The 23,698-nt window shown below is 37.5% G+C and overlaps 3 protein-coding genes across 3 annotated transcripts; all 3 read left to right on the forward strand.

The window, feature by feature from the left end:
* Positions 1–759: 759 nt before the first annotated feature.
* LOC113730625 (calcium-dependent protein kinase 1) lies at positions 760–6,943 on the forward strand. The gene is made up of 7 exons (XM_027255428.2): positions 760–2,410; positions 3,300–3,443; positions 3,540–3,692; positions 5,194–5,309; positions 5,471–5,638; positions 5,943–6,167; positions 6,451–6,943. The coding sequence occupies exons 1-7, from the start codon at positions 1,609–1,611 to the stop codon at positions 6,574–6,576; spliced, it is 1,734 nt and encodes a 577-aa protein (XP_027111229.1). The 5' UTR covers positions 760–1,608; the 3' UTR covers positions 6,577–6,943.
* Positions 6,944–10,702: 3,759 nt separating this feature from the next.
* LOC113730626 (nuclear pore complex protein NUP1) lies at positions 10,703–18,900 on the forward strand. The gene is made up of 9 exons (XM_027255429.2): positions 10,703–11,178; positions 12,446–12,492; positions 13,376–13,485; positions 13,801–14,008; positions 14,167–14,469; positions 14,555–14,647; positions 14,750–15,460; positions 15,662–16,092; positions 16,854–18,900. The coding sequence occupies exons 1-9, from the start codon at positions 10,896–10,898 to the stop codon at positions 18,607–18,609; spliced, it is 3,942 nt and encodes a 1,313-aa protein (XP_027111230.1). The 5' UTR covers positions 10,703–10,895; the 3' UTR covers positions 18,610–18,900.
* A 1,354-nt stretch (positions 18,901–20,254) lies between these two features.
* LOC113730627 (uncharacterized) lies at positions 20,255–23,357 on the forward strand. The gene is made up of 3 exons (XM_027255430.2): positions 20,255–20,615; positions 21,604–21,953; positions 22,989–23,357. Exons 1-3 carry the CDS (start codon positions 20,430–20,432, stop codon positions 23,173–23,175), a joined length of 723 nt encoding a protein of 240 aa, XP_027111231.1. The 5' UTR covers positions 20,255–20,429; the 3' UTR covers positions 23,176–23,357.
* Positions 23,358–23,698: the final 341 nt, after the last annotated feature.

The following is a 23,698-nucleotide window of genomic DNA, read 5'->3' on the forward strand; positions in this document are numbered from 1 at the left end:
TTGTTCACATAACGTAGTGCTATATTGTCGTACCTTATTTTTTCATGCAAAACTAATCACTGAAAATGATGCTTACTTGTCAAACCGCAGAATTTAATGCGGTGTAGCTGCTTCATTGAGTATTCGATCTTTTAACCTGTTATATAAGAGTAATCAATCCTATTCTTCTTATCAAATTTAATTCTCATGTACATGAGATAAAAGTTTATAGGTACGATAAATTGAATTTAATTCTCAGTTACAGTGCCCGTACAATTTACTACTGTTGGTGTCAAATTTCCACCATATTAAACTCATAACTTTCTACAATTCTACTCACGTGTATTGTTGGATACTTAGTCGGATGACTGTGCTCAAGTACTTCCAAGTTTAAACGGGAGAGCAATTTCGTTGATTAGTTCCAAAACAAAAAAAAAAACCCTTCCACTATTTTCTTTATAGATATGAATTGTGAAACGATTAATTGATGACATTATAAATTGTGATTCGAGGGAAGGTAGGGAGAGAATATAAGTGAGAGATTTCGAATTCGAACCCTTGCATTTATATTATTATTAAAAAAAAGTTTGATGACATTATCAACATTATATAATACATGCAAATTCTTATTCTCAAAGATGTCGATTTTCAGTTCAAGAATTTTCTCACTAAAGTAGTGCAGAGTTGATACCTCGACGCAAGACGTGGGGGTAACAACAACTGGACCGTTGCCATTTGCGAGTCGTGAAACAAAAGTGCAGGGTTGACACTTCGACACAAGCCCACTACAATTCCACAAGCCAGTGGAGTCGCTCGTGTTTCAAAGGTCCAACCAACCAAAGCGCGTATTTCTCTCAAAGCCTGTCCGAAATACAAAATACATTAGCAAAATGACAGTGAGGATGAGGATCCGTAGCAGAGTACATTTATACGCCATTTTTTCATTTTGCTGACTAAAAATTAATCAAAACCCTTTAAAGCTTAGACCAATTCTCACTTGATTATCACTTTGTTCTAATCAAAATCTCAACTTTTTCCTTTTTTGTATTCTATCAGTCCTTAACTACCCAGACCTTCCCATGAAGCAGAGAGTTTCCTCAACAAGTACAGAAGTTGTTTACTTTCTTGCTAGACCTGTTGTCTTTATTGTTTCTTTCTCAGCTCATCAGCTTATCTAACAAATACCTGTTCTTCCCCGAGCTTAGTAATTTGTGGGGTTTTTCTTTTTTGATTGCATGATTTATTTTCGTTATTCTTTTTTCTTCCTCGTTCTTTGATTGTATATTGTATTGTATGATTATAATTTGTTATTGTAATTCAACATCAGTGGTTAATAGATGTTAATAGCTATATGCTATCTCTAGGAATCTTGGATATTTGAGTGAATTATATATTGATTGCATGACGTAGATGGGCTTTGAATTGGACCCTTGATGGCAATTTGGAGTTGATTAATCGGTTTTGACTAGCTGAGGTTTCATTTTGCCTGGATTGCAGTAAAAGTTCAGAGAGTAGATCTTTCTGTTCCTGTAAGCATACTAGTGCACCTGAAAACCGGCAGATCTCATATATGCGTTACTAGGGAGGAGTTTTTTATTAAGGGATTGATTTTAGCGTGGTTAAGACTATATGGGGAATACTTGTGTTGGACCAAGCATTTCCAAAAATGGTTTCTTGCAGTCTGTTTCTGCTGCAATGTGGCGATCTCGGTCACCAGATGATATTATGGGTACTGGAGAGAGTGTACACACTGAAACACCAAATGCTGGTAAAGAACCTGAATCACCAATCCCTGTCCAGAGAAAGCCACCTGAACAAGTGAAAATTCCAGAACCAGAACCAGAACCAGAACCAAAAAAAGAGCCTCCAGCAAAGCCCAAGAAACCGGTACATTTCAAGAGGGTCGCTAGCGCAGGGCTTAAGGACTATGTTTTACAAACAAGAACTGGTAACTTGAAGGAGTTTTTCAGCTTGGGGAAGAAATTAGGACAAGGTCAATTTGGAACAACATTTCTTTGCGTGGAGAAAGCAACTGGAAATCAATATGCTTGCAAATCAATTGCCAAGAGGAAGTTATTGACAGATGATGATGTGGAAGATGTCAGAAGGGAAATTCAGATAATGCATCATTTAGCAGGGCATCCTAATGTCATATCAATTCAAGGGGCTTATGAAAATGCTATTGCTGTTCATGTTGTTATGGAGGTGTGTGCAGGGGGTGAACTTTTTGATAGGATTATTCAGCGCGGGCATTACACAGAAAGAAAGGCAGCTGAGCTTACCAGGACAATTGTTGGAGTTGTAGAAGCCTGTCACTCTTTAGGAGTGATGCATCGCGATCTTAAGCCCGAGAATTTTCTTTTCATTGATCAGAAGGAGGATTCACTGCTCAAAACCATTGACTTTGGCTTGTCTGTATTCTTCAAGCCAGGTATCCCCAGTGTAATTTGAATTGCCATCTATTTTAGACTCAGTTTATTATTTTCTTGTCAAGTAGATCTTCGAGTAGATTATCCTTTCTAAGAAAGGATATCTTGCAACTCCCTTGAACTATGTTTTTTGAATTGAAGTAGAAAATGATGCCTGCCATCAAAAGTACTTCTACTGCAATTTGAAATGACAAATATACTGTTGAAAACATTCATGCTTAAGTTTGAACAATTATTTTGCATTCTTTTCTTCTTTTAATCAATAATTTCTTTTCTTCATTGGGGTGACATGGTTTTCAAATTTCAATTGTTCAAAGTGCTGATGCATTCTAATGGTGACCCTGGTCTCTTCCATTTTTAGCCCTCCAATTGGTGTTAAGTCATGTTGCTAGTAATCTTTCTTCATATTGCTCATAGCTTTTATACACTTTGAATACTTCACTCTAGAAATTTCAACAAAATCCTGTGATATTTTCAAAAGCATGGACTTTTGGATACCTCACTCCAGAAATTTTAACTACATTACATGATGTTTTCAAAAACATGGACTTTTGCTTTAGTTGCAATCAAATATAGAGTCTGAATAAGATTATAAAAATGAATCTTTTTGGTTTTATTGGACCACTCTGACAGTAAGTGTAGTTTCTTGCTTTTCTTAGTAGGAACTTCCAATGCAACATAAGCTCGATTATTGTTCTGTGTGCCAAAGATTATTTTACTACATCATCCCGAAGTGGACTTGCAATTTTGAATTTGTTGTCTGAATTTGTGAATATGTATCTTGCAATTCTCATAAACAAAGAGCTGTATTCATTTTTCATACTCCTTTGCATGTGGTTCACTGGCTGTTAATATCAATGAGCTACTGATAGTTGCATTTTTCTATTTTAGGGGAAAAGTTTACTGATGTAGTTGGCAGTCCATATTATGTGGCACCAGAAGTCCTCAAAAAGCGTTATGGTCCCGAGGCAGATGTCTGGAGTGCTGGAGTAATTGTGTACATTTTACTGAGTGGAGTACCTCCATTTTGGGCTGGTGAGATTTTTGAGGGCCCTTTAGAAGATTAAATCTCTCATTTGTGACCACAACGTTTTTCTTTTATTGGTCATAGATTAATGGCTACTTTTACAGAAACTGAACAAGAAATATTCGAGGAAGTCCTGCATGGTGATCTTGACTTCTCTTCTGATCCCTGGCCAAGTATATCAGAAAGTGCCAAGGATTTGGTGAGAAAAATGCTCGTCAGAGATCCTCGCAGGCGTCTAACTGCACATGAAGTCTTGTGTAAGTGCATATGCTTCAAACATTTGAACTGCTTAAATGATTGCCATTAATAATGTATGAGATTGAGTGGTATATGACAAACTTATGTGCTTTTAAGAAACTTGTATCAGCAGCTGTCAACCCATGGTGCAAAGCTTCCATTTCCTATGTCACTATCTAATTAAATGAAGTTTATGCTAATATCTTGGTGTTCATCTATCTGTCACTCTTCTTTAAATTTTAAATGACGTTGTCCAGCTGTCTTGTTCTTTTAGATATTCAATGTCCTTATTTTGGAGTTCCTAGAACATGGTTTTTTGGCTGCACAAACTGGGTCCATAAAAAAGAAGTGCCTTTCTGAATTGTCCAAGCGGTTTCCAATATTCTGTTTCAGAGAACTATTTGACTTGTATTCTGTTTCAATATTATTTTTTTTCATCCCTTTTGACTCCAAATGGATTCCTTATACCTTGGCCTGCGTCTAGTGTATACCCTACAAAATCTCACGTCTAATTTTGAATGTTTTAATAGTCGACAATGTCCATTATGTTAGCGGTTGTTGGTAAAAGAACAGCTCTAAGATGTTCGTTTCGGAGTGCAGTTTTGTGGCGGTAGCACAATTTACATTAATTATGACGGTTCATTAATGAAAGACTCTTTATTGTGTCTGTCATTTTCCTTATCTTTTTGGTCACTATTAGGTGTTTCTCTGTGGGGGTTAACTGCTGGTAATTAGTGCAAGTTAGTTTACATTTGACAGTTTTCTGCCGCAGATCACTTCTGGTGATCATGTTTCCATCATTTAAAATCTTGATCTTCATGGATCTTGATGCCAAATTATTGATAGATTAGATTTTAATGTAGACATTAATAGCAGGATACATGCGGCTGTAGAATTGTATAAATTCTTTTAGATGCCAATGACAACCTAGATTATAATTGATTGTTATCCGCAAATGTCTGGGAGAATCTTTCATCTTGGATAAGGAAAGTGGTGTCTAATCAGATGAAAAAATTTAATTGTTATTTCTCAAGTTGTTGCCCCATCTTACACACTAATTCGGCATGTATTGTACTCAAATACATCTCAATTTTTTCCCTTAATTGTTTTATTTCTTCTTTTCTGTTGGGGACTTGGTCAGCAAGTTGCGGGGACTGTGCTTTCAATTTGTGCATGTGTTTTGCATGTTTGTGTGTAGATAGTTCATTCCACTAGGCTTAGCAGAATTCAACTTGGTATACTTTTCGTATGCAAACATGGCTATAAACTTATATGTTTCTTTTGCTTATTTAGAAACTCTGAATCTGCCAGGTCTAAGTTCTTTTACTGCTTTTCTATTTTCTTGACATACTTCGGCAACAATATGAGTTGAGTTATTATGGAGACAGGAACTATGCTATGTGAAAATTTCCAGCTTGCTTATAATTCTTTATGTTTATGATGCTTGTTTGTAGCTCAAAATACTCTGTTGGTTGTTCATAATAATGACCTTGTTGCTGATGAGCTTTGAAATTGGTGCAGGCCACCCTTGGGTTCAAATTGATGGTGTTGCTCCTGACAAGCCTCTTGACTCTGCAGTCTTAAGTCGCATGAAACAATTTTCTGCTATGAACAAACTCAAGAAAATGGCTTTAAGAGTACGTCCATTTAAAACAAACTTTCTAGGTTAATTAATCTGTCAAATTACAATTTCAATGCTACTTGCAAAAGGAAAGCTTGACAACGTATGTAATCTAGGTCTCAACAATGTTATGCTTTTATCTATCTGGTTATGAAATGCTTGTTTTCCTTGTTTTAGGTCATAGCGGAGACCCTATCTGAAGAAGAAATAGCTGGACTAAAAGAAATGTTTAAGATGATAGACACGGATAATAGTGGACAAATCAGTTTTGAAGAGCTCAAGGTTGGATTAAAACGAGTGGGTGCTAATCTTAAGGAATCAGAGATTTATGATCTGATGCAAGCAGTAAGTATTAAATGCAACGCATAAGCAGTTTACTAGCTGTATGAGTGTTAGACCATCAAACTATTTTTTTCCTCCAAAATGCTCTCTTGAGCAAAATTTAGATTATTCATTTTACTTTCATGCTAATAGAACTGGTATTGGTGATGACAAGTTACCACACTAGTATTTGTCACCGAAGATACCAGCTATCTGTGGAATGTCTTCAAATTGAATTCTGTTATGTTTCTTACACATTTCTGCCTTGTCTGCTGGTATGTATATCCACAAATGTTCGTGTAATTTGATTAATTTTGTGAATTTCTAGGCTGATGTGGACAACAGTGGAACAATTGATTATGGGGAGTTCATAGCTGCAACATTGCATCTTAATAAGATTGAAAGAGAGGATCACCTGTTTGCTGCTTTCAACTATTTTGATAAGGACGGAAGTGGTTACATCACCCGGGATGAACTTCAACAAGCCTGCAAGGAGTTTGGCATCGATGATACCAGCCTGGACGATATGATCAGAGATGTTGACCAGGATAATGTAAGTAATACTTTATAATTGTAATTCCTCTCCGTGATTGAAAAAGCAACTTGTAATTCATTCAAGCTTCCTTTGTTGTTTTATCTTTTAATTATTTAAGAAAAAAAAAAGGTGTGGGATTGGTGAAAGTGGTGGAATGAAAAGATGAGGAAGACAGCCCTCATCATTTTAGGCACAGTAATAAAATTGGACAGACAATTTGGTGATGATGGTTGTAAGCAAGCACCATGCTACTTGGTTTTGTAACATTTGAAGAGGGCCTAATTATTTCTTATTCATGCAGGATGGACGTATTGATTACAATGAGTTCGTTGCCATGATGCAGAGAGGAAATCCAGTTGTTGGAGGTGGCAAGAAGAACCTAGAGAATAGCTTCAGTATTAATTTTAGGGAAGCACTAAAACTTTAGCACTTGAGTCTAAGGAGAGAGGTGTTTTTATCCATTTATTCTTTTTTCCTATACTTTTTCAGTTAGAACAATCTTCATCTCACTTCATTAGAGTGTACAGCAGAAATCATGGTGCTAGAGAAGCAACAACCTTGCTCATTCCTAGCCCTTTTGTCTAAGCTTCCACGGTTCACAGCTTCAACCTGTTTTTGTGGTGGATAATTGCATATTGTATGAAGGCCCCAGAACAAAAAAAAAAAAAAAGAAGGGTCAACTTCCGCTGTTGGCGAGCTATATGCTAGGCATCATCGTTGTTGTCTGGATAATTTCACAATTTAGGTCGATGGCTTTGATTTTCCTCTATGCAATATCTGAGCTATTAAGCCCATCTGAGAGCGTGAATGGTAGGCTGCTTAATTTGAAAAGGATGGACAAATGAGATGTCAATATCACTCTGGCCTAGCAGGGTGCGAGGATTTGTCATTTTGAAAGATTGGCCCTACTGCCTGAACTCTCTAATTAGAGCAAGATTCAGAAAGATTTTGTTAGTGGAACATTTTTGAGAAACGGGATAAACTGTGTCACGCGGACGAGGGGCCCGGTCGGTCACGGCCTGGATGAGGCCTCAAAAATTTGTGCGGCTCAGATCACGTCTTGTAACTCGATTTTCACGTCGTGTGGGACCCACAAAAATATTGTTCTAGTGTTACTCGCTGTTGTTCTATTGTTACATCTTGTACAGATGATGTTACACCGTGTACAAATGGTGTTACACCTTCCGAAGCGGTTGTTCTGACAATCGCTCCAGCCCCGCGTCCGTGTCACGCTAGGGCTGTACGCGCATATTCCTTTGTGGATTGGGCATAAATTTGAATAAAGTTGGCTTTTGTACAAGCTACCAATAAATCACACGTGAGAAGAATATTTTGATCCAGATAAAAGTACTTTATTCCTTAAAAAAAAATACCTAAGTGGTGAGGTGATGAGAATCTATAACTTCATTTGAATTAGTTGTTTTTTTAAAGTGTTTTTAAAATATTTTACTGTAGCTGTGTATATGAAAAACTTTAGCCGTAGATGTTTTTGGAGGAAGTTTTGGAATATATTATGGAGTATCTTTTAAAATTAAAAATTTTTTTAGAGTCCTTTTTTAAAATTAACATTACCACTCACAACTACCACCACCCCCTCCCTCCTCTTTCTCCTTCCTCTCTCTTATTCTCACCACCCCTTGTCCCTCCCTTTCCCCCTAAATTTATTGGCTAAAAATTCTACTCCTAAACTCAAAAAAATTCATCAAATACATTAAAAGCGCTTTTGCCACAATAGTACTATTTTAGCAAAAGCACTGGGTTTAAAGTAAAATGAAACACACCAAATCCTTCTTTTTAATTTTAAAAATAAGTAGAATAACAAGTAACAACTAATATTTAGGGCCCATTTGAGAGTTGCGGTAGTTTATTGAAAAATATTTTCATTTAATGGAGTTTTTAATAAAAACACTTATTAAGTGTTTAAATAGTTTTAAGTATATTTTTTGGATACATAGTTTAATAAATACTTATTGTATTGAATAATGTATAATTTTAAATTTCTTAAATGTATATATCTCTTTATTTAGTTCATAATATAGGATAAAATGATTAAATTTAGTGTTTTATTTTTTAAAACACAAAATCTATTCTAAAAGCACCAAATTTTAGCTTTTACTAAAAGTGCTTTTAACATCAAAATTTTTACTCTTTATTTTATGGGATAATATTCAGCAAATACCTCAAAAAGTGTTTTTTTGCCAAAAACACCACAACTCAAATGGGATGCCTAAAGTTGAGACTAAAATTTAGAGTCTTATATTCAAATATCCTCCCTTTCCCCCCTTCATAAATCCTACTTATCTAATTTTTTTTAAGTGACAACTAATAACCTATTGTAGATAAACTTTACTGCTAATATAAATCTAATTTTTGTATGATGGATTTATCACATAAAGATCACTGGTTGAAATGTTTGTTGTTCTTTGACATGAAAGGAGACTTTGGACTTAGGAGGCTGCTTGCAACATCCCCAGATCAATACCCCTTTATAAGTTGCTGGAATAATGCTGACAACTTTTTTAGAGACACGTATAGTTAATTGCTCATAAATTTTTTGGATGTACAGTTGCACTAAACTCCACTCAACTATTACACAAGTTGTACTCTACCCCTTGTACGTTTTGATAAGCACTTAATCCCCTATATGATATGTTTGGATAAAACTATATAATTGCTAGCCTATTTATGTTTATCTATTTTCTTATTCCCTTTTTCATTTTTTGATATGTTTGATCTGACTTATAATACTTACAAAATAGGTCTTCTCCTGTTTTTCATGTTTGACTTGACTATAATTTTTACTAATATTGAGGCGAGCAATGCTTATTTTGCTTACTAGAAATGTTTTGGTCCGTCAATTTTGCACTGACACATTTAATATTTGACCCATTTCATTCTTCGCTATTATGACATCTCCAATTTATTAACACTTATTATGCGCTTTGAACACCACCATTAAATCATACCACTATTTCCATGGCACCAAAATGTTGTTGAGCAGGCAAACATACAAATCACGAGTTTGGATTGCTATTTTTCTCTAAAAAAAAATTATACGTTTTTTTTTAGCATATTTTTGAATCATTTTTTTATCTCATATATATCGATTCGTTACAATATATTTTTCCACAAAAGCTTCAAATAATAGCAATCCAAATGGACTCAGGTCTCTAGCGAAATATAATGAAACTAGATTTTAAGAACTTACAATAAAAAAATTCACATAATTCAGACACCGTTGAGTTACGATTGTTGATGTTTCATGTAAACATGTTTATTTGCTTGGAAATATACTCCCTGATCATGATTGCAAAAAGGTCATTGATCTAAAAAAAACTATGTAGATAATATCTTAAAATTATTTTCCCAATATGAATTTTGAAAATAAGAGTGTAACATAATAACCAAGATTTTAATTGATTAATAATGCCGTAAACTAATTTATTAAGATAGTTTAATGAGAAATTTTGTTGTGGAATTTGGATTGGGATGCATTTGGATTTTGTTGCTCAAGCTTTTTCTACTTGTGGGGTTTTCTTAAGATAATTTATGCAATTTGAGTATGAAATGGGTCAATATTAAAATGTTTACAATATTTTATAGATCCCAAAATAGTGAAACATTTATCCCAGAAAGTTAAACGCGCGTAATTAAGATGCTTCAAAAGTTATTAAGTTCAAGAAATTATTAGTAAATTAATTCTAAGAATAAAAGAAATGTTTCTTTCCAAGAGGATTAATTTTTTCTATACTTACAGCCTTTAATGAATGACAACTATGTAAAATTTGAATTTGAAATCTAATTTTTATATATGTGTTTTTAATGTATATACTGTCAGTGTACATAAGATTTATTCTTAATAAAATCGCTAATTTCTGAGTGATTTGTCACCAAAACATCACATTTCTTGTCGCGCTATCTGTCTGAGAGAATTTTATATGTATCTTGTTGCTTAGATACAAAATACTCATTTAATTTAAACAAATTCATCTACTACCCATTAGTCCTATTTAAATTAAAGAAAAAAGGAAGGCTATTTGTCTATTAGTCCTATCAACCCAAGGAAAAAAAAAAGAGCCTATCAATCAAAAGAATCACTAAGGCAGGTGGCCACCACTCAGCCATTAAGGCTTGGTCACCAAAATGTCACATTTAAAGTGGTTTGATTTCAAAAAATCCAGACAGGTAGTGCACCCGTCTGGTACGCACCTGTTTGATTTGGTAGTGATTCAATTCCCTCCGAATTATTCCTGAACCTCCTTAGATTCACACCCTCCACCTTCTTGTAGAATAAATTAGGTTATATAATAGTTGTAGATTAGATTATACAATAGTTGTTGTTTTCGAAAAAAAAATCAAAAGAATCACACACTAAAAAAAAGTAAAAATTCCAAATCTATGGGTTCAAAAAAAAAAAAAAAGCGAAGACAAAGGTATGCTCCATGCAAATTGCTAATTATTGGCCCTTTACCCGGCCGCCAATTGCAACGGTCAAATAGAATGCCCGGGACCGGAGATTGATAACCTCTGACACGCGCAATAAAATTTTAATCAATTTTAATAAGAAAGAGAAATGAGCGAGCGTCTCAAATAAAACCCTAATTTCGGTGCCACTACTTTTCCTCTCTCTTCACTCGCCCTCCCAGCAACTCGTACTCGTACGCGTGTTTCCATCTCCTCGCTCTCTCTCTCTCTCTCTCTCTCTCTCTCTCTACATTTCGTGCTCAAACGCGAGGTTTCTAATTAATGGCGCCTTCAGGCGAAGGACCATCAGGGGCCGCGCCCTCCTCCGCCTACGAAGGCGGCGGCGACGGTGTTGGAGGAAAGTTCCGGAAGCGTCCCTTTAAGAAGACGCATACGACTCCGTACGATCGGCCTCCCACCGCCCTCCGAAACCCTAGCTGGCTCTCTAAACTCCTGGTGGACCCTGCTTCGAAGCTCATCGCCGCTAGCGCTCAGCGGTTCTTTGCGCCTCTTTTTCGCAAACGCCTTCCCCCGCCCCCTTCCCCTCCCCCTCCACCGCTTCCAGGTTCATTTGCCCACTCTCTTGGTATCTTTTCGTGTATATATGTAAACGGACGCGTATGTTATTTATGTTTACTTTGAATGTGTCTGTTAATTTGCTTTTGACTATTGGTTTGAGTACCGTTTCTGCTGCTGTTGTGTGAGTAACTAGCTAGGCTTCAGCTGGTGTGACCGAAAGATATGTACTTTCGTTTCTATCTGCTTTTTTTTTTAATATATATACGTGCAATATATCCTTGAAGTTTCATTTTCATTTGTTGGGTGTTAAATTTAATGTACGGATCGCTGGGGAAGATTCAAGAAAGTTAGTTGTTAATTTTTGCTGTAACTCCGTGTTCTGCAGTATTTGAAGCGTCCAATTCCCCCCACCCAAAGGATTAAGGAGACTTTCTACGTTTCCCTGTTTCCTGTTCCCCATATCTACTACTTTTATACGAATTTGGAACGTTGGATTGTTACATTTCCCTGCACGGTGGGTCTACGATTTTAGGAAGTTGGAATGTTGAAGCTTTTAACCTGTACAGTACAGACCGACACTTTGATTCATGTCATTGTAGGATTAGATTGCCTTTTATCCCTTAACTTACAGCAGTATGCCTCTGGTCCTGTAGACTCTGTTGGAGTTAGATTTCCCTGTTGGTCTACAAGTTGCTTTTCCTCTAGGTGCAGGCGACTGATGGTGATGTGGACTAGTTTTTGTTTGAATTTAGCATGTTAGATTTCCTTAGTCTTTTGCTTTTCCCTGTTACTCTCCTGCAGAGGTACCATCTATAGTGAGTGGGACTACTTTTGGTGACGTGTATCAGTTTATATTTGTGACAACAGACTGTTATTCCTTTAGTTTACTGTTCATTTAGCAGGTATGCATATCGATTATTATATAAGACAGTGAATTTGTTTGTCTCGATGTCGTATCTTTTTTCGACAACTGCTGCTAAATCAATTAGGTGCTTATGTCGAGATTTTGAATGCTTCATAAACGTTTTTGGCCTTTATATGAGAAACCTTTTGTCCTCAACAAAATGCTCAAGAATGAGAACTAGATGATTGCAAAGTACTTTTATTATGGATCTGCTGGGGAATATATATCGTTCCATGTATAGTGGATTGTTCTCTTCTTTAGCTTTTGATATCATGCGACCCCTTTTTTCTTCATAGATTGGCAATGTGTGATGGCACTTATTCCAAGAATAGGGAGAAAAATTCATGCTTTTGGGTGTTTCAACTGCATAGAGTTTAATCAGAACTAACGTTACATGTCTTTTTGACAGAGTCAAACCAAGATTCAAGTGACAGGAATCCAGATGCAGGTCTAAAAGTATGTTTCAATCTTTTGTTTTTGGTCATGTTAAATTTTGCATCACGCATTCCATAGTCATTGATTTCAAATATGCCCTGCCAAATTTGAGACGTTAACAGTTGTCTCTATTTTTTATCGCTTATTTCACATCACACTACAAAAACATTCTAAGCAAGAAGTGAGGATGTGACCTGAAATTTTTGGTGTCAGGTATTTCTTTTGCTAGCTCTTTAGTCTCTCACGTTAAAGTGTGCTGAAAGAGATTAATTATATATATTTTGAAGGTATTGTAGCAATAAATCTGCAGGCTGGTCATGGTTAAGATTAATGATATCTGTTATCCTTTCTATTAAAGAACAAAGGGAAGAAGTACCAAAACTTCAACTGATCGATTGAGATCTTCCTTTCTTTCCTAATTGCCCGAGGTAGTTACCACTGCCAGTGAAAGACTAAGATTGAGGAATGAGATGAAGGGACACCCAACACGGGGCTTTAAAAAAAATTATCTTCTTGTCTGATTCCTAGAGTATATTAAGTGAGTCTGACCCCCAAGGCATCAACTGATATTTTGCACTCCATCCCTGAGTCAGAGGCCTTCATTCATCTACTTTTTTTCCTTGGAATCCGTCTCAGCTCGTTGATCTGTTTCACTCGTTGAATCTGATGCAGTTATATGTCTTCTGAAGTTCCTAGAGTATAATTTTTAAGGCATGGGTAGGACATATGCTTCGGTTTTGTCTTTTTATGGAGCTTTTATAATGCTATGTGAAGATTTCAGTGTGACATGGAAAGCCTTATTATCACTTTGATAATCCTTATTCAGCATCATATTGCTTTTATGGTTTTATTGCACTGCAATCCGTAGAACTTGACTAGTATCTGATTTCTTGGGTTGAAACAGGCTGAAGCACGAGCAGCACCTGTTGGTGATGGTGAAAATTTTACTCATAGCACTGATGGTGGTAGTATCTCAGAGCTTGAGCAATTGTTAAAGCAAAAAACATTCACCAGGTTGGCTTTTCCTGTAGAGCTTATTGTGACAGCACTGAACATGCTTTCTTCTGTTTTATGAAGGTGCAATTATAGTTATATATATATGAAGGGAAAATAGTGAGGATAGCCTAGCTATTATCTTGTGATGACATTGACGGTATTTATAAATAATTAGCTTTTTGCCTTTGGATTCTACTCTTTTTTGTCTAGTTATGATATTCTAACTTAATCTTTTTTTAGTTGGTTATGCATTTTAATTATCATTTAGTTACTTAAACTCCAATTCTCAACTTCTTCCTCACAGCTTTACTAAGTGGAAATTTTATTCTGCAGATCTGAAATTGATCATTTGACAGAACTGTTGCATTCAAGAGCTGTAGATTTACCTGTTGAGGATGGTGTTAGAGGAAATGAACCAAATGCCTCAAAACTGGTTGCAAATTTTGAAGGGCAGCATCAGCAAGTAATTTCATCAGAAGAAAAAAGGAATAAAAGTTACAGATCTCATGGGCTTGATTCAGCTCCTGGTACCAGTAGAAGGGTAAGATTACATGCTCAAATACTATAGTTTTAACTGTTTTATGACTGCAGAGTCAAGTTGCTAATTCTTTTGCCTTTGGTATAATGTGTACTCTGAAGATAGTGATGTTTTGCATACAGTCATGACCGTGTGACACTTGTTAGAAATTTTTTCTCCAGGTTCTTGAGGATGATATTGCTTCTCCTGCTGAGATTGCTAAAGCTTATATGGGCAATCAGGTTTCAAAAGTATCACCTTCAATGCTGGGATTGCGCAGTCGTGCAGTAAGGGAAGATGTGGCCATGCGAAGGAATGTACCATTTACTCCAACACCTGCTATGATTTCATTGCCAACAAAATCAATTGGTCATGTTGAGGTTCCAGAAAATGGTTTTACCACTCCTAGATCTCGAGGTAGATCTGCAATATATAATATGGCTCGTACCCCGTATTCAAGAGTTCACCCAACTGCTCTTGATAAGGTGCTTTTACTGAAAATGACTTTCTACCAAAAATTATTGAATGTTCTTCCACATATATATATAGGTTTTATTGGTTACTGTACAGGGAAGTGGATCCAGGAATTATGCTTATGGAGGACCTTTGTTGCCAACATCATCCCTAAAGGAGCCTGATGGGGACCTTGGATCTAGAAAACTGGTAGTTCTTAATATATGTCTGTCCTTAGTTGTGTCTGTTCATCTTGGATATTCTTGTGTATAATCTTCATTCTTTTGTTCTTTTGTCGGAACTCTATTTTAGGATCTCAAGCGAAGGAGTTCTGTACTAGACGAAGATCTTGGGTCTGTTGGTCCGATGCGGAGAATCCGCCAAAAGCATAATTTGTTATCTCATAAACATCCCCCTGCTCATGGATTTGGAAGTGTTTCTGATGCAGTTAAATATCCTTTAGCTCTGAACCAGAAGTTCCCTTCAAAGGATGACTGGAAGCACGAAGGTCCAAAAGGTGTTGGAGAAAATGATGTTAATCGCACTCCAAGGACAAGTTATGTCCATGTACCTCCCAAGTCCAGCGAGATGGCTGCAAGAATATTGGAACATCTTGAGAAGATGACCCCGAAAGAGAAATCTGCGGAGTCCAAACTCATTACTTCAAGGGAGAAGACACCTGCTAGATTGACAACAGATATGCTTCGTGGACAGGCTCTTAAAAGCCTGGAGCATACGGATTCCTTAAAGTTGCAGCAGGGCAATGAAGATAACCATAAGTTGGAGGATTGGTCCCAGAGCAATTCACTTTGTGTTCCTGCTCCTGCAAAGGAGGAGAGAAAAGAAGTAAATGGCTCTGAAAAATTAGATTCTCAACATGACTTGCCAACTCCTGTAGAGAACAGCCATATCACAGCTTCAGTAAAAGGTGTTTTGTCTACTGTTGAAACATCTGATTCAGTTGCAAAATCTGTAGTTCACCGTCCTCAAAAGAAACGGGCTTTTATGATGAGTGCTCATGAGGTTGGTTGGTTTGGTTGTAACTTTTGTTGAATGAATAGTATCTTCAGTCTTTTCAGAAAAAATAAAGTAGAAAACGAATAGCTTCTTCAGTAAGTTTTTGTTTTGCTCGATGGCCAACCTTTTATATCCCCAACATCATGTGTTGGACTTTAAATATACTTCTTATTCTTTTGCGCCTGATTATGGGATTGTATCTTGCAGGATTCCCTGGAGTTGGAGGATGACATAAACTTAAGACCTGCATCTGAACCTTTGCGTGAAGGGAGAGAAAATCAAGAAACATCTGCTACAAATAAAAGTTCATCTACTGCTGAAAAACTGGCACCAGAGAACGCTGCAGCTTTGCCTGAAATAAGGACATCTCCAGAACTTATATCTGGTAAAAGAAGTGACTTGGAAATTGGCAATGCTGTGGATGTTGGTAAAGAAAAAACTGGTTTCACCATGCCTAATTCAATTGCATCTGGAACAACTTCCCAGCTAGTTACTCCTCCATCACCCTTGGGATCGGAGAACCCAAAGCAAGGAATTCACGAAGTTACAACATTCCAGAGTTCTTCCTCGTTAGTTACTGAAATTTCGGGCCCAAAAGCATTCCCTTGGACCAATCAAAAAGCAGAAATTTCAATTAGGTCAGTCTCTGCTTGTGATTTTGAATTGCTCTGCAAAAGTGAAGCTACACAAGTACTTTAACTGACTCAGAAGTGCATATTGGAGTTTATGTGTTAATGCACTGAAAACTGAAACTGCTTTTTACACACGGTAAAGACTATATTTTGGTTTAAAGTGCAAGTGAAACTTCATGCTATTCAAACCTGATGCCATGTGTGTGTGCATTTTTTTTTAATTTGAAATGGTCAAATATGGAGGGAAAAAATTTGAAGAGGATAGAAGTTCCAGCTGATGGCCATGTGTTTAGCACAAACTTGGGCATTGCAGACTCTAATGTGTTTAGATTTTTGCAGACTCTAATGTGTTTAGATTTTCTTTTTTAATTTTTTTTGGGTAATCAAGTTTGCGGCATGCTATCCTGAACTTTTTTTTTTTTTTAAATTTGGTTTTCTTGGTGTTCCCTCTCCCTGCATAAATAGTTTCTTATATTTACTTGTGCTAGTACAAAAATTTTATGCAAGGAAAATCTTTTCTTGGCACGTTACATTAGATGATTGTTGCTCTCTTATTGCAGCTGCTAATGGAAGGTAAAATTCAAATAACATGTCATTATAACAGTTATCTATCCTCAGTTTGAAGTGTTAAAAAAGCTAGATCTCTATTTCTGTTTAAAGTGTGTACAACTAGCCTCTGTCACACTGGGCAGTTTTTTCTCAGCTGGATTGTTTCCCCTTTCAAATTATGTTTCTTGAGCATATTTAAATTGTGGTCCTTGTTACAGTTCGGATGGTGCTGCCACTGGCACTGGTGTGACTAGTGCTTCTTTTGGAACTCTTGGGTCTGGGAAAGCCAATGACATTAATTCTCCTGAGGCTGTTATATCAAATGGGAGAATGGCTAATACGCATTCTGTTGCATTGAGCTCAACAGCATCTGGAGGCATATCATCAATTGTTCCAATGAGTTCAAATAATGGGCCTTTGGCCATAAACTCTTCTCCCTTCTCATTCCCACCTGCTCCAGCTTCCACTTGCTTTGCAAGTCAATTTAGCAATAGTACCAGCAGTCTTATTTCTTCCCCTAGTACTCTAAGTTGTGCAGCTACAGCATCAACCTCTGCTGCCTCAAGTAGTAGCCCTGTTTTGTCTACTGCAGTTCCTTCATCTCCGGTGATGCCTATCTTCAAATTTGGGGACTCTACTGAACCATTATCTTCAGCAACTTCAGCGTCTAGTGCAGAAACATCAGTTATGAATATAAGAACAGAAAAAGAAGCAATTTCTGGCAGCGCAAGTGATTTACTTTCTGGCAATTCTTCCTTTGCCTCGGTAGCAACTGGAAGTAACATTTTTGGCTTGACTTCTACAATTGTATCTTCTATCGCTAACAGCCAGTCTCAGGGTTCTTTTCCCAGCACCGGCATGCCTAATCAGTTTGGTTCCTCTGCATCACCTTCAGTTCTTGGAACTTCTGAAGTTACATCTTTTACCTCCGGCAATACTCTATCTAGTTCTTCAACAACATCTACCCCATTGTTTGGCGCAGGTACTGGTTATGGTCTTAGCACTTCAGCCTCCTCGGCGGAGACCAAGTCAGTCAGCGCAGGAAATGGTGCAACTTCTAGCATCTTTACTTTGGGGATCAATGCTCCATCTTCTTCATCAATAACCAATGCAATCAGCTCAAATGGTGGTGGTGGTGCGCCTGCTGCATTCAGTTTTGGTACAAGTTCTTTGGCTACCTCTTCATCTGCAAATGCAAGTAGCTCTAGCAGTGGTGCTACTCCCATCTTTAATTTTGGTAGCAGTAACATGGTTAGCTCCAGTTCTGGTGGTGGCTCTAGTATATTTGGTGTCAGCAATTTTTCTTCCTCTTCTGAAAGTAATCCTGCTAGCTCTAGCAGTGCTGCTGCTAGCATTTTTGGTTCCAGTTGGCAAGCTTCAAAGTCTTCTTCCCCCTTGGGTTCCACATTCAGTTCATCTCCTTCAACTGGTTTCTCCTTTGGAGTGGGCTCATCTCCCTTTGGTAGTAGTAGCTCTGCGTCCATTGCATTTGGGGCATCCACTGGTGCCTCACCTGGATCTTTCTCCTTCAATACAGCCTCTTCTACAACCACGTCTTCGCCATCTGTGTTTAACGCAGCACCAACTTTTGGTAACTCTACTACTGCCTTTACAGCTCCCGCAGGAAATAATGACCAGATGAACACAGAAGACAGCATGGCTGAGGATCCTGTGCAGTCATCGATGCCAGCACTTCCATCGATGCCAGCACTTCCTGCTTTTGGTCAACAGGCTATTTCGCCTTCCCCTGGTGGCTTTGTTTTTGGATCAACAGTTGCATCACAGACTGCTCCATTTCAGTTTGGTGGGCAACCGAGTCAAGCGGCTCAGCAGAACCCTTCTCCTTTCCAAGCATCAGGAAGTGCGGAGTTCAATGCTGGAGGAAGCTTTTCTCTTGGCAGTGGCGGCGTTGGTGCCGACAAGTCTGGTAGGAAGATTGTGAAAGTTAGCAGAAGCAGACATCGAAAGAAGTGATGCTTCAAAATAGACTGTGGGAGTCAATACATGGATGCCATTGTTTTATGTATTTTTCTTTTCGCATCTTTTGACTGTCAAATTTCATAAGGCATTAAATGTCTTGATTAATGTCGCAATTTTGGATGCGTGTAATGAATGAGCCCAAAGAAGGTTGTAATGTATGCGTTATAGGACAAATACTTCATGGTCTCAGGTCATGAAATGGTGCTGTAGGCCTTGATTGGTGTACGATTTTGTAACATAAAAAAATGAATTTCGATATCCTAGAGCCTATGCAGGTTGTCATCATGGTGATTTCCTCCTCCGTTTGTCTTGATTTGTTTCTGTTTGTCATCTAGTGTTTAATTCTTGCTCCCGGCAAACCTTTAAAAAGGTGTTAATGTTGAAAAGTCGGTCTGTATTCTGTTGAGTTTTTTAATTTGTATTTTTTTCAGCAGGGGACCGGAATGTGTGGGAGGGCTGGTCAGTGCTCGAAGAAGACAAAATTAACGATCGAGAGAGTAATATATTTGGAAGTGGAATAACCATAAAAAAGTGTGTAATTCCTAGGGCGGCGCACAGTTGAGAAAGTACGTGAAGAAGACCGATGTTTGCTTAAAGAGCAGGAGCCCACTCTTTCTATTCCTAAACATGTTACATCTGGATGTGGGGTAGATTTCATCTCGGAACCAACAAAATGCATGTAAAAATAGATTTACATCTGAATGGGATGCGTCCTCCACTACAGTACTACTACTATGTCTCCCCCAGAGGAGGAAATTGTTGAGCTGACCGGGTGTGGGTATTCAGCTGGATGCGTATGACCGGGTGTGGGTCCAGCATAATCTTGGGGATTATTTCTGGTGAGTGAGTGATTAGTTATACCACGTGTTCTGGCAAAGAATGCTTAATTCTCTGCAATAACAATTGAGTTGAGCATCACACAATCAAAGAAACAAATACTTGGGGGAAATCATGATAGCTAACGTCTTGATGCCAGTTATCATGATTTCTTGCACATTGATCATCACCATTTTATCTTGATAAGCAATTTGCTAATCTTTTACTCTCTTGCACATTTCCATGTCTTGCTCATGTCATGGGGTTGACATCCAGCCTCTTTATTAGCTTTATATTCTCTTATCAACTCTTGATCCCGGTACATGCCCCCGGTAAAGAGATCTACCTGCATTGCCTCCTACAGGTTGATGGTGACAGAATAAAGAGTAAATAGAAGAGTAATAGATATTCCTACTGTACAGACATGTTTCTACTCTTATCCTTAAATAAGAACTATTAGTAATGAAACACATGTAGATTCAAAGTAAAATACCAAGTTTGCCTATTAAAATTTGTTCAAAGCAAATGTTGGACCCTTGGATAAATTTTCTATTTTGTAAGAATATAAATTCCGTTATTGTAAGATTATTAGTATACGAAAATGAATTCTAATTATTTTAAGATTGTCAGTTAAAGAATGACAAGTGTAGCATTAATTTTTTTTTTTTTGTTCAAAATTTTGTTAAATATGTTTTAGTGATATGAGAAAAATCTAGTAACCAATTTTAAATAGATTAAACTAAAAAAGATTTAAAAAAAAAAAAACACCACGCCATGTATTGTACATTCCTTATTCAGTCCGTACCCGATTTCAATTTCCAGTAACTTAAGGGGTGGAAATTTTAAGATTGTTCCCCGAGATAAAAAGCTCTCGGCCTCACTGGCGCACAAATGACAAATCGAAACTCCAAAACCCTCCAAAATTTGAGAGCAGGGTTTATCATACGGGAAGTAAAAACACAACAGGGTTTGAAGGAAACCAAACAAGTTCGAAGGAAATGTGGCGAAAAGCTCTGGTATCTTATGCCGGAGGGGTTCTGCTAAAACAGCCATGGTGGCGGACGATTGCTGCCCGGCTGTCGTCGAGTTCGAAAGCCACCTCCTCATCCGTCGCCGTCAACTCCATCCTTCTCCGTTCCCTCAAAGATCATTACCTTGAAGTCTCCAAAATGACCCCTCCTCCAGTAATCACCTCCACACTACTTCTCTCTCTTTCTATCTTTTTGAATTTGATAGAAAGTAGATTCTTGGATTGTTTAACTTGTTAAATTAATTATAGTTTTATTTTCTTCTTTAGGGTTTCTTTAGTCCGTGGTTTTAGGATGTTCACCTTTTTCTCTTCTTTTTTTCTTCTTCTTTTTCTGGGGTGGTAGTGGTGGGGATTGCAGTGTTGGAATTACTCTCTCCCTAAATCTATAAGTGAATTAATTATGAAAGGAAAGGTTATTCTGGTCTATGATGAAATTTTGGATCCTTTTACTGTTTGGAATTGGTTTGTGTGCCTGCATTTTTGTAAAATGAAGCATCATTTGGAGTATAGGCATTTTACTAATTTTTCTTCTGTTATTTGTAACTTTTATGCATTCGTATATCATGGTTTGAAAGAAGAGACAGTTAAGGAAAGAAGGGACAGTCAAGGAATGAGGGCAGTGGAAGGCAGCTAGCTTCTGTTGTGTGCCGTGCGGTACAAACAGAAGGAGTCCAGTTAAATTTAGTGCTTAAAAGAAAAGTGCCTCCTTTCAGCATTTTAAGTTATGCAAAATTTCATTTACTGAGACTCTACAAAAACTTTGAATGCACTAGGGTGTTTTCGAACTTTCTGAATGAATTGGTGGGTAGGATTCTTTTTACAGCTGATATAGCTGCAAAGTTGGGTGGATAGCTGCCAGTGTACGGCAAACAATAACCACCTGTTTCACCCAAAAAGGGGGAAAAAAAAACCTTTGTGTTACTGTCTTTTTGAGGAACCTGGTTGATAATACTAGCCTTTGAATGCATTTCAACTACATATCTACCTAGGAGTTAGGTATTGGGGCGTTTCTGACTGTTGGTAAGACTAGGTTGATTTAATAGAGTAAGGAACCATAATTTACATTGTCATGCCTCTAGATGTACGGTTGGAATGTCTCTATTTCTTTTGGTCTTCATCTAAAGGAATTCCATGCTTGGCAGAAAGTTAGCCCTCCTTCTCCATTCACGGTTGTGAAAGGATCAATTGACAGTGGCGGTGCCGTTCTAAAACGGTCCTACGGTGAAGAAGAAATTGGTATTTCTGTGATGCGCTTGGCTAACATAATTCCTGGAGGGGGTGAAGATGATGACGAGGAGGATGATGGCATGAATCAGTTGTTCGTTCATGTTGAAATTTCAAAACCAGGGCAGCACGATTCTCTTCATTTCCTTTGTGGGTTGTATCCAGATGCTTTAGGAATTCACTCAGTTTCGATGAGGTCAAAGATGGAATCCTCAGAGGCTGCAGCCCTGCCTGTACTTCTTCGTAGATACAACGGCCCCACTTTTGAGTAAGTTGCTCTAGGCTGCTTATTGAGTTTGCTTTACAGCTGCTGATTGAGTCTGCTTTTCATTCTTTTTTGCTGACTATTTTAGCATTTTAAAGTGGACACATTATGCAAAAAAAGATGGAGTTCCTGTTTCAGTCACAGTGTTCCATTATTCCCTTGTTTTGGTAAATAAGGGCTAAAATGATAATTCTTATGTTTCTTGAGACAAATAGTTTAAGGTTTACATCACTGGTTAAAATTAGTATCCAAGACTGCAGCAACATTTCTTAATCCATGCACTTTCTTCGCTAAGCAAGTGTTCGTATGCAAAGCATCTTAGTTCAAACCTGAAAATGTAATACATGGCCGGAATGTGATGGCATTTAGATTAATTGACGCAATGTCACGTAAATCTTTGGTTGAGGGTGTTATATTGCATGCTTATGTCTCATTTCTGTTTCTAGTTTTTTAATCGACCAAGAGACTGCAAGAACAGTAGAAAGGAAATCCTCATAAGGTTTCCATGTGTTGGGTCTGTTGGAGATGATGAGTTTACAATTTTCTTTCTTGATAAGCCCCTCTTTCGGCTTTGTAATTACCCAGGTTGAATTGTGTTTTTGATGCAACATAAATGATCAGTTTACATTTAGGTGAACTGGTGGGTAATTATTAGCCTGCTGACTTTTACTTGGGGCCATTGCAAGTAAAATTTCTTGAATATTAATTAGGTACTCGAATATGAATTGGATAAAGTTTACACTGAATACTGCCTACTGAATGCCTCTAGTTTTAATCCGGGTGAAAATATTTATAGATGAAGTTTCCTGAAGAATTGCTCTCTCTCTCTCTCTCTCTCTCTCTCTATATCTCACAAAGGACAAGCAAAGTGGTTGACTAGGATATCAATGGTGTCAATTTTAGCTGAGTAGCTTCAATGAAATTTGATGTACAATTTTTACATCTGTTTTTTTTTTTTTTTAATTTTGGTGTTGGGGGTTTAATTTGATTATGCAGTGCTTTTGGGCAATGACAAAATTCTTTACTGATGATAATTAGGCATCTAGATGAGAAAATGAGAGATGCGCTCCACGGCTACATTGAAGAGCGTGGGATTAATGAGAGCCTCTTTCCATTTTTACAAGCCTGGCTATATGTGAAGGACCACCGGAACCTTATGCGTTGGTTTAAATCGGTGGGTACATTTGTTACTCAAGCCAAGGAAGGCGCTTCATCTGCTTCATAATTTTCTTGAACTGGTATTCCATTGATGAGTTCCAATCAGAAAATGTATCCAGTTATTGGAGCTAGGGAGAATGTTAAGAGGGTAGAGAAGAGGTGACAGCCATCGAAATGTTTGTTTTGTTGCTACAAGATTTAGTAGGTGGGAGTGTACATCTGCGTTGCTATATAATCTACAATCATCTATCTTCTTCCCCCCCCCCCCACCCCACCCCACAACAAGCTCTTTTTTTTTCTTTTCTTTTAGGTTCATAGTGATACGATCTTGTAGTCCTTTTATTTGGCAGCACCATTTGCTTTAGATTTTTTTTCTAATCGGACATTGGAAGAAGTTAATAATACTCTTACAATACCACTCTTGATGCCTGAAAAATTAATCTTATGGAGAAACGCATGGTATGTTTTATAGCCTAATCTATTCATGAATCAATCTCACCTCACCCCCAAGCCAATCTCTTTGTTCGATCACAGCAAATGTTGAGGCCTGGGCCGTCATGCATATACTACCCAGTGCATTTTAATAAGCC

Source organism: Coffea arabica, chromosome 2e (genome assembly GCF_036785885.1).
Source record: "Coffea arabica cultivar ET-39 chromosome 2e, Coffea Arabica ET-39 HiFi, whole genome shotgun sequence".
Classification (NCBI taxonomy): domain Eukaryota; kingdom Viridiplantae; phylum Streptophyta; class Magnoliopsida; order Gentianales; family Rubiaceae; genus Coffea; species Coffea arabica.

Coding starts and splice junctions, on each gene's coding strand:
- LOC113730625 (XM_027255428.2), top strand. CDS start 1,609: ATGGGGAATACTTGTGTTGGACCAAGCATTTCCAAAAATGGTTTCTTG. Junction 3,444..3,539: donor AGTACCTCCATTTTGGGCTG/GTGAGATTTTTG, acceptor CTACTTTTACAG/AAACTGAACAAGAAATATTC. Junction 3,693..5,193: donor AACTGCACATGAAGTCTTGT/GTAAGTGCATAT, acceptor AAATTGGTGCAG/GCCACCCTTGGGTTCAAATT.
- LOC113730626 (XM_027255429.2), top strand. CDS start 10,896: ATGGCGCCTTCAGGCGAAGGACCATCAGGGGCCGCGCCCTCCTCCGCC. Junction 13,486..13,800: donor AAGCAAAAAACATTCACCAG/GTTGGCTTTTCC, acceptor TTTATTCTGCAG/ATCTGAAATTGATCATTTGA. Junction 15,461..15,661: donor TTATGATGAGTGCTCATGAG/GTTGGTTGGTTT, acceptor TGTATCTTGCAG/GATTCCCTGGAGTTGGAGGA.
- LOC113730627 (XM_027255430.2), top strand. CDS start 20,430: ATGTGGCGAAAAGCTCTGGTATCTTATGCCGGAGGGGTTCTGCTAAAA. Junction 20,616..21,603: donor CCAAAATGACCCCTCCTCCA/GTAATCACCTCC, acceptor CATGCTTGGCAG/AAAGTTAGCCCTCCTTCTCC. Junction 21,954..22,988: donor TACAACGGCCCCACTTTTGA/GTAAGTTGCTCT, acceptor GATGATAATTAG/GCATCTAGATGAGAAAATGA.